Source organism: Propithecus coquereli, unplaced genomic scaffold (assembly GCF_000956105.1).
Source record: "Propithecus coquereli isolate 6110/MARCELLA unplaced genomic scaffold, Pcoq_1.0 Scaffold32, whole genome shotgun sequence".
NCBI lineage: Eukaryota > Metazoa > Chordata > Mammalia > Primates > Indriidae > Propithecus > Propithecus coquereli.
Window position 1 is genome coordinate 3,927,477 of NW_012148841.1, and position 14,409 is coordinate 3,941,885.

Consider the following 14,409-nt stretch of genomic DNA (forward strand, 5'->3'; position numbering starts at 1 on the left):
CCCGGCCTGTCAAAAATTTTTATAAAAATTATCTGGCAGTAAATACCTGCCTTTGATTCCTATAGAACTCTGTTAACTGATTATTACATTTATCCTGAACATAATAATCACCTGTCATTTCTTTCTAGAAACCAAACATGTGAAATAGTGACTAGATACTTTCCTGGATAATTAAATTCAGAGTAAGAATATTGATATATTATTGAAGAAAGATTTCACTTGAGCTTCTTTATATAGTTGTCAAGTAAATGTGAATTTATAATCAATGCTGCACATTAGAATTTTAATGTATCATTTGGAACATATCCTGTCAAACTTTCTGACAGCAGAGGCTATCAGCCCCTTTAGGTGAAAGGAAATAGAAGCCTGTGCCTCCTCTGTATGCATGGAATGCAATTCTAGGACAGTTGGTATCATCTGAATTTTAGGATCGAGGAATACAATGTTGACGAGAATAAGCTTTGCTGCCAGCCAGATCTGAGTTCATGTCCTGGCTCTGCAACTCAATGCTTGTGTGAACTTGGGCAAGCCACTGATCCTCTTTAAGCCTAAATATTCTCACCTGCAGACTGGTATGAATACCTACATCATAAGGCTGATGTGCGCATTAAATGTGAAAATGTTATCCAATTTTTGGCAGAGTGCCTAGACTACAGCATATAGGTAACCCTCACTAAATATACTAACTTACTAAAACTATTATTTTTACTTATTTTTTTCTTATTGTTGTTTGTTGTTAATGTTGTCACTGTTAGTACCAACCAAGAGTGTATTAGAGGGCCCTTTCTACTTTATAATAGCAGATTCTTGTTCTGAGGCCTTCACAAGCATTTGCTAAACAGATTCAAGTAAGTTCAGCAGAGGACAGTTTCATTACTGTCATTGATTGAATTACCAAGCTGCTTTTGTACGTATCAAGAATTCTTCGGATGTGTAGTTTTTATTAACAAAATCCAATGCCTTCCTTTTCTTCCCCCTTCAGTTCAACATCTAATATATAAAGATTGTTCTGACTACTACGCAATAGGCAAAAGAAGCAGTGAGACCTACAGAGTAATGCCTGATCCCAAAAACAGTAGCTTTGAGGTTTACTGTGACATGGAGACCATGGGGGGAGGCTGGACCGTGCTGCAGGCGCGTCTCGACGGAAGCACCAACTTCACCAGAATGTGGCGAGACTACAAAGCAGGCTTTGGAAACCTCAGAAGAGAATTTTGGCTGGGCAATGATAAAATTCATCTTCTGACCAAGAGTAAGGAAATGATTCTGAGAATAGATCTTGAAGACTTTAATGGTGTCAAACTATATGCCTTGTATGATCAGTTTTATGTGGCTAACGAGTTTCTGAAATACCGTTTACACGTTGGTAACTATAATGGCACAGCTGGAGATGGCTTACGTTTCAATAAACATTACAACCATGATCTCAAGTTTTTCACCACCCCAGATAAAGACAATGATCGATATCCTTCCGGGAACTGTGGGCTCTACTATAGTTCAGGCTGGTGGTTTGATGCCTGTCTTTCTGCAAATTTAAATGGCAAATATTACCACCAAAAATACAGAGGTGTCCGCGATGGGATTTTCTGGGGCACCTGGCCTGGTATCAGTGAGGCACACCCTGGTGGCTATAAGTCCTCCTTCAAAGAGGCCAAAATGATGATTAGACCCAAGCACTTTAAGCCATAAATTGCTAGCGATCATTCCTCCAGGTATTCATCATCTAATAGGGCAATCAATTCTTTAAGCAGTTTAGAATAGGCATTGTTTGTATTCTTTTTCCACGGCTAAAAAATTATCTCTGAGTAGTAGGTTCTTATGCTACACAGCATTTGAAATAAAGCCAAAAAATAATGCATTTTAAAGGAGTCCTTTCTTGCCATTATGCTGTTATCCAATGAAAACTTGCAAGCAACTGGGAATGTTGAGAATTATACATTAGATTTATAATTCTTTTCATTTCTATTAATTGAAAACTTTTCTATTACTTGTATTACCTGCTACAATTAAAAATAGTGTTTATTCAGCAGGCTAGATTCTACACAAATAATCTGAACTTTGGCTGTGACGTAAGCTACATCTTTTCAAGCTACAATTATTTGGATAATCTTCATTCTGAGATAAACTGACTCAATTTATGGCATTTACTTTGGGTCAGGAAGACCCTATAATAGCATTTTAGTTCCCAGATTAAGGGAAATAATATGCAGAATTAAAGCTGTTCATGTATTATTCATGAAATGTAAAATATTTGTCATTTAAAATATTTTAAAATGTGGTAGCTTAATGTCACCCCTAAAAGCATTTAGGAAATAGTGTAACCTTAAAGACCATGGTTTAAAGGTAATTCATTCATAGTTTATAATTCAGATGTTTGATGTTGAAAACTGCTTTAACATGAAAATTATCTTCCTCTGCTTGTATGAATAACAGTTGTTAATTTAAAATTGTTCACTACTGTGCTAGACTACTGGTAGGCTTTCTTTTGGGGGGTAGGTGTGGGTGGGGAATTCATTTATTTATAGGCTATAATACTCTGAAGGCCAATTTTATATCCAAAGCAATAATATCATTAAGTGGTTTACTTCATAGAAAGCTAAGTTTTCTAGGACAGATAAATGTATTTATTAAAAACATACGAATTTTGAAACACACAGAATAGTTAAAATATTATATGCTGCAACCCTAACTGATGGATTGACTATTTTACTATCAGAAATCAAAGATGGGTATTTATTTTTTTAACCAAAGTATCTGTAGCTTTTATAATTCATTAATTCTGGGATACTTAGTATCATATTAAAAAATTATTAAAAAATTTTTAATTTCATTATTATAAAAAGGGATCATTTCTGAGAGAACAGCAGTATTCTGCACATTTTAAAAACACTCTAGTGTAAAATTTGAAGTAACTCACTATACTGTGAGTCATAGCAATAAATTTGATCTTTAATTTCTGGTGTCTGTTTCTAATACACTAACCAGGTTTAAAATATATTTACAAAGATGCATCTTTCTTCATTATTTGAAAGTGATTAAGAAGGACAGTTGCTTCAGGTAACAAATTAATTTTTCAAATATTAATCCCTAATAGAAAGTGTTAATCAAAAAGAAGATATTCCTTTAACAATATATAACAGGTTTTCAGGTAAACATGAAAATTAAGTTATTATGAATACTATTAAAATGTTAAAGAGAAATGCAAATAAAATTAAATGACCAAAATGTAAAATATTATAGATTTCAAAGACTGTGTATCTACTAAGTGGGATACCAAATGTAAATGATGTAACTGATTTTCTTTTTTTTTTTCTTTTTAAAAAAAGACTAAAAAAATTTGATATTATACAATGTATTTGTTTCAGATAAGGGCATTTTCATTTAGTATATTAATTATTAATATATGTATAAGTAAATTCTGTGATCAAAAATGGACTTTTCACAAAATACAGTTCTAAAAAATATATGCTCATATACAGAGTGTCCATTGATTTAATGGGAATTAGGTATCATTTCAGGAGAATTTGGCAAATAATTCATTAATCCATGTAAATATTCAAAAGCTTGTTGTTCTGTCTTTCCAGATAGGGAGGGATCCTTTCCTTATTCAAAGGATCAAAATTTTATTTTCCATTATACTTTTATGTCACTTTTCTAATAAATTCTATAACATAGAAGTTCCTTTTCAAAATCATTTCATGTCATTCATTATAAAATATATTCTAGACTTTGATACAATCTTTAACATGTTGATGGAAATAGATTGTATCTGAGAGAGTCTTTTGCCTTTTACATAACTATTCATTAATACATTGCTAATATTAATAAATGTGGATTGACTATTTACAAACATAATGCTTAGAGTCTTGTCTTGGTTCCATTTGATAGTTAATATTTGTTTTTTAATTAATACTTTATTTCTAAATATCATCATTCTTTGAAAATATTTACTGAAACTGGATCTTTAAAAATTCCAGGTGGAGCTGATTTACCTATAACTGAAAAAAAAATCAAATTTTACTTATAAGTAGTAATATTCCAAATGGATTAATGATACATCTGTCCAATAAATAAAGAGCTTAAATATACAAAACATAAGAAGTATCTGAGCAACAAAATTTGCTGGTTCTTATTTTAGAATAGCTACCCAAGAAAAGGTTTTCAAGGTAAAAGTGATAGGTAATATCATCACAATAAACTCTTGTTTAAAATGATTTTCTTTTACATATAATTAGGTTTATATTTCATGTCTTTAAAATTTTGTAAAATAAAAGGTTTAGTCTTCATATCTTTTTACTCTTCAATGTGGAAACATTAAATATTATTGTAAGATATTTATGTATTTACTCTTATCTGAAGAGTTGTACAACATTTACTTAATCTAGACAATATCCTCGACTCTTTGAAGACTTTAATGAATACTGTTTCATTAACCGGAAGATAGAAGCAAATATAGGAACACTATGGTCTTATTTCCCTCTAAAATACTGTTGAAACATCTAAAATACAAAAGTTTCAGTTTCATTTTGTGGCATTCAACTCCATTTCCTCTTTTTCCATCATTATCGTTGCTGCTCTGGTTAGCCTTCGTCATCTCCTTAGGATAATACAAATGCTTTCTAATATAGCTTATTCCTGTCCATCTTTCATATCACTTGCAGAAAGATTATTCAAAAATACAATTTTGATCATTTTATTGTCCTGCTTAAGACTTTCAACTACTCCTATTTCCTATAAGATAAAATGCATCAAATAACCCACCCGTCCATGAACTGATTTCTTCCATTACTCACACTCCTGCCATTCCAAATGCATGGTTATGCTCAAATCAACCATGTCTTCTCACAGCTTCACTACTTTGCAAATACTGTTCCCTTGGTCCAGATAGATGCCATCCTTGACTCCCACTGGGTCTTATTTTATCACCTATGATAAAGAACAGAGACTCGGGGACCAAATTTCCTAGGTTTGAATTTCAGCTCCATTATTTGCAAGCTGTATGATGGGCAAGTCATTCATCTTAATGCTCTTTGGTTCCTTCAGTTATAAGATAGGGAAAATAATAGAATCTGCCTGACGGAGTTATTTAGAGGATTAAATGAGGTAACATTTGTAAAGCACCTAGAACATACATATGTATTTAAAATCTTCCTCCCCATTCCCTCCTGCTGTTATCTCTTCTAGGCAGACTTCCCTGATGATATGAGGTGATGTTTGGCACCTCTCTTCTTTGATCCTATACCATTCTGTATATTCCTTATTATACATTACATTATTCAATAATTGTCTAGGTTCTACCCTGAAATCAATCTGTCTGAATAGGAGTAAAGGGAATTTGAGACAAGAGTGTTATTACTCCAAGCAGTTAATACGTTGCCATAGAGGAAGAGCTGTAGTCTAAAGAAGCCAGAAGTATAATTGGGAAAGGAGTAGGAGGTACCAAATCTAGGATTTGAGCAATTGTGAACACAAATAAGACGTGATTGATACCAGATGAGACTATGGCAAGATGGGATCAGATACAGTAAGTCCTCACTTAATATTGTCAATAGGTTCTTGGAAACTGCAACTTTAAGTGAAATAATATACTATATAACAAAACCAATTTTACTGTAGGCTAATTGATATAAACAAGAGTTAAGTTCCTACATCATACAGCATACAGAGGCATATGGCTGTATTAAGCTAAACAGTGATTGTTCCACCCGAGTTCCTAAAGAAAAAAGGAATATTTTTCATACTACTTACACTATATTGTAATTTTGAAATTAATTTTAATATAAAATCCATGAATCCTTTAATTTTTTAAAAAAATTATAGATTAGACTAAAGATCCCTTTGCAAACTACCTTCAATTTCAATCTCCTCCCTCTCCCCAGAGAGCCGAGGTGGCTGGTTCCAAACTCTCATTTCATTCTGTGTGTTGCCAAATTGCAGCGTCTACTAAATCACAGCCTTGCCAGGTTTCCTTTGTTTATTGATTGGAGAGAGGAAATGAGGAGAAATGAGAGTACTTGGAAAACTCCAAGTACCCTGAATTTCCAAATGGAGCCTCCCTTGCTCCTTGAAGTTGTTCGTCTCCCAGTGTTTGAAAGGGCTCTTCTCTTGCTGGAAGACACTGTTGCTTTCATTCCTGAGGGACCACTCCTAATTCTCCCTTAGGCTCTTTCATCCCGCTCACCAGCATCTACAGATCTGTAATGAGGGCAAGCCCTGGTATGGATTATAAAGTCAAACTGGAGGAGGAGCCTTTGCTAATTTATATTAGCAGAAGGCTGGGGAAGACACGTAGAGACAGATTGAAGTTGCCTGACCAAGGAAGAAGAAACAATTTTAGATATGACTGAATTTATTGATATAAACATATTTACCAGAAATTATGAATTTAATAGGCTAGCTTGAGCAGACGTGTTTGGTTCTAATAGTTTGCTTGCTTAGTTAACAAAAACCTAGATTCTATAGCCACTCATGCTCACTGAAGTTGAGAAGCCAGAGATGTCTTAGAATTCAAAGACTTATGGAGATAGAAATGCTGGGGTAAATTCAAAAAGTATTTATTTAAGCCATTCAAAAAGTATTTATTGAGTGTAAACCATGTGCCAGTCAGTCTTCTAGGAGACTGGAGATATAGCAGTGACCACCATAGACAAAAATCCTATACTCATGGAGTTTACATTTTACCAGAAGAGGCAAATAAATAAATATGAAAAATACCATGGATAATTAAGTAGGATAAGGAAGTGCTAGAGGAGTGGGTGCTATTTCATACAGAGCAGTCAGGAGAAGCCTCTTTGTGGAGGTGGCATATGAACAGAGACCTAAAGAAATGAGAGCTCAAGCCAGGCAGATATCCAGGACGAGCATGTTCCAAGCAAAGGGAGCATCAGATGCAGAAGCCCAGAGTCGGGAAAGTGGATGGCATGTTTGAGGGTCAGCAAAGAGGCCCATGGGTAAAAAGCAGAGCGTCTGCGGTGGCGAGGTATAGGAGATCAGAGAGAGCCTGGGAGTGGGGGATGGACGAGGTGTGGGGTGCCAGATCATCTAGGCCTTGTAAACCATGGTAAGGATTTTGCCTTTTACTCCGAGTAGATAAGAGCCCTGAGGGTTTTGAGCAGAGGCAGCACATGATCTCATTCAGTTTTAAAGGGATAACTCTTGTTTCTGAGTGGAGAAGAGACCGTAAGGAGACAAGGATTGAAGCAAGGATGCCAGTTTGATAGTATTTGCAATAATCTTGGTGAGAGATGACGAAAACATGATGAAAGGCTGCAGTGAAGTGCATCTATTTTGAAGGCAGAAGTGACAAAATTTGCTGATTAAAGGCCAGTCAGGAGTAAATAGTAAAAACAATGAGAAGTGTCACAGAAAACCACAAGATTTTTAGCCTGAGTGACTTTGAAGGATGGAGCTACCAATAACAGAAATGGGGACATCTGCAGGGGGCGCCTTTCTGGAAAGTCAGTGGGATGGGGTGGGGTGGGGTGGGGTGGGGGGCTGGAATCAGAGTTTTGAACATTCTAAGTTCAAATACCTATAAGACATCCAAGTGGACATAGGCATAATGTCTGAAGTTCAGGAAAGACATTGAGGGTTCAGAAAGGCATTTGAGAATTGCTAGAATACAGATGGTAATGAACCCATGGGACTAGATGAGATAACCTAGTAAACAAGTGTATATGGAGCAAAAACTTTTACAGACGTGGCCCTGGGACAAGGTGACCTTGTAGAGGCTGGAAATGAGGAACCAGCACAGGTGCATCCCACTTCATAACCATGTCGTTTGAGAGGACCCAGGGATGCTTCTTTATGGAGAAGGCAGAGTTTTATTCCACCTGGAATAGATACTCATTCTAAGATTATTTTAGATTTGGATTTCCTTTTCCTTATTTCTGCCAGCAGCAGTACTTTGTTGAGTTACTGGATGTCTTAAAAAGCCATTGTGGTATTATATGATGGCATTCTGCAAAATATTGTTCTTGACTTAGGAAGCCACTTCACAGAGGTAAAAGGAGGAAATGACCTATTGAAGCCTTAGATATTGCATCTTTCAGGAGATACCGTGAGGTTGGGGTGTTGGGATGCAGTTAGTGTGTGTGTGTGCGCACCTGGGTACGTATGTATATACTCATATGCATATAGCAAAAGAAATGAACTGGGCTACAGACCAAAACCTTTCTCATTTGTCAACAGTGTACTGCCCAAGTTTGAGGAATCATTTATGGTCATTTAAAACCAAGGGTACTACTTTGCTATCATTATAATAAACCTTTAGTTAGAGATTAATTTTGCTCCCTTTCTCTTTAGAGACATTAATGATCTTAAAACTTGTTTCTTTCACAAATGTTTTCAAGAAATTATCCAAGTTAGGGGCAACCTAAATCTTGTATTTCTAATAGCTTCCGAAGTGTTAACACTGGAATGGCTATCAATGAATCTGACTGGCAATTTTCATTAAATGTCAGGTCCAGCTTCAGGTAGAAATGACATATGAGATTTCCTTTACAAACACACACAGGATATGTGCTTATATGATGTACATGCATGCTTATACATGTTTTTGTAACATATGCTATAATACAAGGAAGTCTGCCCATCAAAATAGATATGCAGGTCTTACATGTAGTCAAAAGTCAGTACAACAAAAATCACCGTGGGCCAATAGCTAGCTAATTTTAAGCAATGTTACATATGATACCTTGCTGTAAAATTGAACTTTAGTTTAAACCCCCACAACAAATTCTGTGCTATTAATGCTGCTGTTATTCCTTGAACTATTTCTTCTTTACTGCCTCTCTCCTCCTCGACAATCCCAAAGCATGACTGCCCTTTAACCTGTCCAGACTTTGCTCTTTCTACAATCCCTCTGCCAAGTCAGCAGCCTGCTGTTCCTGTGCCCATATTCAATTCTGCCTCTGCACTTTTGCTCACATAAAGTCCCAGGGCTAAACCAAAACTAAAACCATGATCTAACTAACTGGTGGTCTGCATCTCAGACAGTATGGTCTCTCAAAGAGATCTATATTATTTTATTAGCCATTTCAGAAGGAAATCTACACTATACCTATGAGAATATATACTCTATACTTTCCTTGTGAAAGGAAATAATCACATTTTAAAATAAACATGCATGCCTTTTTTTCTTAGCTCCTCAAAATAACTGATATTACTATTAAATATTTGAACCCAATAAATATTTTATCCTTTTGCCTACTATGTGCATAGATAGCATGGTGCTATACACCTACCATAGTATTTTGAATAAGATTTTTTAAAATAATAGCTTTCTAAATTCTCAAAATCTGAGTTTCATTTCTAGCATACAAGATTTTCTCTGAGTAATTAAGGAGAACGATACTGTTTATGATGAATTGCCTCTCTGATTACAAAAGGCCTTATACAAAGTGCAACATATTTGGGAACATATACGATCTGTTCAGTTTTTATCTCTGGAAATTGGCTTTCTCATTTTCTACAAGAGACAAGCAATTTGTGTTTATATTTAAAAGTTTATCAAAGAAGGGTCCACAAAATTATTCACTTAATTTCCCATTCAGTAATGGTAATATAATTTTTTTTCAGTGACTCCAAGTAACCTATTTTAATTTTTGTTTGGAGATTCTTGCTTCCACATACTAATAATGCTAAGCAGCTGTCACTTGCTGAGTGCCAACCATTTTCTGCACACTTTCCTAGGAGCATTTCCAATGCTCTGTTTGCTGTGATTAATGCTGCAGTGAGGAGACAATGCTTTACACTCACTAAAAGTCTTCCTTGGGGGAAAAAAAAAAGCCTCTGTTATCCACAAATTGCTCATTATTCATAGACAATTTTCCATTTTCAGCTTCCCTGACATTATTGGTAGTATCACCTTCCTCTAACATTCTGTGTGAATCTAGAAAGTGGAAAACGATTCCAATTATATCTCAGTTTAATGTAAACATCTCTTTTTGTATCTTATCAAAACAATTATATAATATTTTGTTGACAGGAGATATTTCAAAAATTAATATATTTTCAAGTGTGTTAATGTCCCTACTTAACCCAGTGGTTAAAAATTATTTTCTTCCTTCAGCTAAGTCAAATTTATAACAACTCTGACAGAAAAGGCAAACAATTTTCTACGCTCTCCAAACATTATTTTACTCCCATGGTTACATGGCAGAATTCACTGATGAGCATATTCTGCTTATGTTACAAAGCACTTTGTAAGTTCTTTGGAAGCTGAAGACTTATGTAAACTTCAAAGTTCTCATTTTCATTTGTTAGATAAAAATAATTCTTTTAAAATGTGTCACGTGAATAGTGTTGGTGATGGTGACTTTTTAATTTCTATCCTATACTGAGTAAAATTATTTCACATGATCAAGCCAACTGTTAGAAATTTAGAAAGGCTCTGATACCATGGATAATTATCAAAGTTGGACAGGAAAGATCAACACTTTCATGATGATGCAGGGTTGGTATTTAACATACTGAGCTGCTAGAGTTGAGGTTTTCAAACTGTGTTCCCAGCAACCCTAAAGTTCTACAGACATACTTTTGGAATGCCAAAGGAAGCGGGGCTGGGGAAGAAACCAAGAGAATGCATGATGTGTGAAACACTGCTCGATTAGAGTAGTTCTGCTTTTATTTTGTATCTTGAGGCTCCATCTTCAATTTCACTTTAAAAAAGCATTTTTTATTTTTCAAAAAACATTTGAAAATCATTGCCTCTCTATTGCTTATCCTTTGGGGGCTAAGCTGGCAAAATAAAGCTGGAATAGATGCATGATGGTTCTAACTTTAAATATTTAAATCACTGAGAACTTAGGTTGATTTGATGTGGGAAATGCATTCAGAAACTCAAAAGAAATTTTTCCTTTTTAAATTTGCTTTTTAAAATAGTGATTCAGGAGTGTGCTTATTTTAGTGGAGGGCTTTGCTAATTACTGGATGCATTTGCTCTTTTGAAAATCTTGGCGTGGCTATCTGCAAGACAGTGAGCTAAGAGTTTGCAAAAAGCATCAAGGTTAATACTATATGCTTCCTGCTCTTGAAGTTCCTAAAGCTACTATAGATGAGCTCAAACAACAGGAAAGAAAATAGTAAGTGACATGAGGTAAATGCAAGTGTGATGTAGACAGGTGACAGAAGCAGAAATGATCACATTTTGTCAGCAAGTCAGATGCTTTAAGAAAAAAGATGGGATTTGAGCTGTCCTTGAGAGACAGAATTGTGGAGCACAGAAACGGGGAGAAGACTCCTGGCCGAGGTGCAGGATGAGTAAAGGCATCACAGGGTGGAAAGCAGGAGCTAGTTAGGAAAACAATAATATATCTAATTTGGCTGGAGCATGGGCTCTGTGGTAGGGACAGTAAAGTCGGGGAGAAGAGAACGGTGGAGACAGTAGAGGGATTTGACTGTGGTAATCCTTACCGTAAAGGAAAAATTCAAGCCTAAGTACCTACAGTCTCCCCCCCAACCTATGAGTTGCTGAGCTCTGTGCTTGCGCCTGTGAGGTGACGTGGCATATGGGGTGGGAAGGAAACCTGGAAAGACTCTGAAGACCGCTTTATGAAATAATGAAAGGGCCAAACATATCAAGGGGAAAGTGGGCTGAGATAGAGAGGAAAACCCAGCCCGAGGGTGGGAAGGCAAGTCTCCGGAGGAGATTTTAAAGAGGAATAAGAGGGATATAGGAGAGGCATCTGCTGTGATGAGGACTTTGGGGAAGTTTTGCCGCTTGATGTGCTGGGGAACTGTCGCCTCCATTTCCTAAAGGGGACTTCAGTATAGCCACGTTACTTCCCAAGGCTTTCTGCAGGCGGATCTGCGTTTCCTTTAGGCTGTGCTGGGATGGATGGATCTTAAGGTGGGAGTGAGAAGGCTCAGGTTTATTCAGTTCACAGAGTATCTGTACAGAGCAGGGGTTTCCCCAGTGGTGCCTCGTGGGGCTGGTGGTGGCAGGGGTGGCAGAGCTGGCAGTGATGAAGGGGAGCTGATGTAGGGGTGAAGGGGAGAGAACAGGGAGCCTTCACCTGCATCTTTTACCCCTATACCCACCACATCCAAATCTGTTTTTTATACATAGTGTTTTTGTGTAAGATTTCCACTAGAATAAAAGTGTAAAAAGCAATTGAAAAAGAGGGAGAAACTACCATGGTAGGCAGTGAGGTGCCCTGAAGGACCATGAGCTGAAAAATGTATCATTACTGTAAAGTGAGGCTCAGAGAACTGAAATGACTCGAAGACTGCACAGCCAGAACACACAAAGCTAGAACTAAGAACAGCTTTTACTGAACCACTCCCCAACCCTGCACTGATAGCAATTTTTCTTTCCAAGCCATCAAGATTTAAGATATTCTGAGCTTGTCCCTTCTTAGTTGTGGCCTTTAAACACAGCAAAATTCCTACCTTCTTAGCCTGAGGCTTGATGTCAGATAATTCTTGTGTCCCCTTATTTCATACTTCTGATGCCACCCAGATGTGTCTATTTGACTCCACTTGGGTTTGTAGGGGTTGCAAATAGCCAAAGAACTTTTGCCTCAGAAGATAATGGACTTGGCATTAGGTTCCAAGCTTGTTGCTGCTATCTCCTTTCTGTTTCCCCTCACACCAACATGTATATATATACCAGATGGAACAAAGGTTAAAACATGATTACTCAAACCATCAAGGCACTAGGAGAAACACAGGAAACAAATTTATAACCTCAGAAGAACAAAGGTCTTTTTAAGTACAACACAAAATCCTGAAGCTGTAAAAGATCGATAAGTTCAAACACATAAAAAAATAAGTTTCCACATGGGGAAAAACCACCATAAGCAAACTCGGATGAGATCCAATAAACTAAGAAAAAATTTTTGCACTGCATACTATGCACAAAGACCTACTTTTTAGATGTATAAAGAGTTCCTAAGAATCTCTAAGAACAAAACAAAGTACCCAATAGAAAAATGGAAAAAAAGAATGTGAACAGAATTCACAAGAAAGTACAAATGGGTCTTTGTACTAATCATGTTTCTAGCTTCTGCAGAGCTGATGTTTTAACATCGCCCTACATGCATGGCCTGGTCGCACCTTGTTCTGGACAACCCAATAATATAATATGCCTGAGTCACTGGCCTCCCTCATCAGTGGCCCCCCATCCTACCCCCACACACTTTTCAAAAGCAGACTAATCCAGAGTCTATACCCCCACCTACACTAATCACTGCAGTGCCAGGTACCAGACAACTAGGGACATCCCCTCTGCCCAGAGCCCCCTGAAATTATTCAAACTAGTCAATCCTAAGCCTGCTTACCCTGTCTCATCTGTTCCTTACTTTGGAAACCACAATAAAGGCTCTTACCCACAATCCTTCCTCTTCCTCCATCTCCTGATCAACCCTGGTACTTTTCCATGTGATACCCTCCCCCCCTACAGCATGGTGTGCCCCCTCCCCTTGGAACTGTGAGTAATAAACTATCATTTCGATGACATCATCTCCTGATCTGTTGGCCCTCCTATACCTCAACTATATCTTAAACATATGAAAAAAAGCTCCATTCTGCTTATTTTAAGATAAATAAAGTTTATAAAATGAAATAGCATTTTCCCCCTATCGGAGAGACAAAGGTCAAAAAGTTAGATGGCATATAATTCTGATATGAGTAATGAGACATTAAATTAATGTTGATGAAATCATAAATTGTTACAAACTCTATAAAGAGTACCTTGGCAATAGAAACAGAAATTTTAAATCCACAAGCCCATCATCCAGCAATTCCACTTTGGGGTATATATCTAAAAAATTTGAAAGCAGGATCTTGAAGAAATATTTGTATACCCACATTCACAGCAGCACTATTCACGAGAGGTGAATATAGACAAGAGGTGGAAGCAAACCAAGTGTCCATCAATGGATGAACAGGTAAACAAAATGTGGTATAAACATACAATGTTATTCAGTCTGAAAATGGAAAGAAATTCTGACACATGCTGTAACATGAATGAACCTTGATGGCATTATGCTAAGTGAAATAAGCCAGTCACGAAAAGACAAATACTGTACAATTCCACTTATAGGAGGTGTATCTAGAGTGATCACATTCATAGAAATAGAAGGTAGAATCAAGGGGAGGGGGAAATGGGAGTTGTTTAACAGGTACAGAGTTTCAGTTTTACATATGAAAAAGTTCTAGAGATCAGTTGCCCAACAATGTGGATATACTTAACACTACTAAATTGTGTGCTTAAAAATTTATAGTATATTTTATCACAATTAAAGATTTTTTTAAATGATCAAACCCTTAACCCAGCAATCCCATTATTAGGAATTTGTCCTTTCAATATGATTGCTTCAGTGTGAAATGATGCGTGTATAAGGTTATTCGCTATCACTGTCTGTAATAGCAGAAGATTGGCAATGGCCTAAATACCTTATAATA

General features: G+C 36.5%; 2 protein-coding genes across 2 annotated transcripts in view; one reads left to right on the forward strand and one right to left on the reverse strand.

Moving 5' to 3' along the window:
• FGL2 (fibrinogen-like 2) overlaps positions 1-1,858 on the forward strand; it is a 4,177-nt gene extending 2,319 nt beyond the window's left edge. The window contains exon 2 of the mRNA XM_012650345.1: positions 983-1,858. Within this exon, the coding sequence (XP_012505799.1) occupies positions 983-1,689 (707 nt within the window). The 3' untranslated portion in view covers positions 1,690-1,858. The remainder of the gene's footprint in view (positions 1-982) is intronic.
• CCDC146 (coiled-coil domain containing 146) overlaps positions 1-14,409 on the reverse strand; it is a 165,436-nt gene that overhangs the window by 115,872 nt on the left and 35,155 nt on the right. The window lies entirely within an intron of this gene.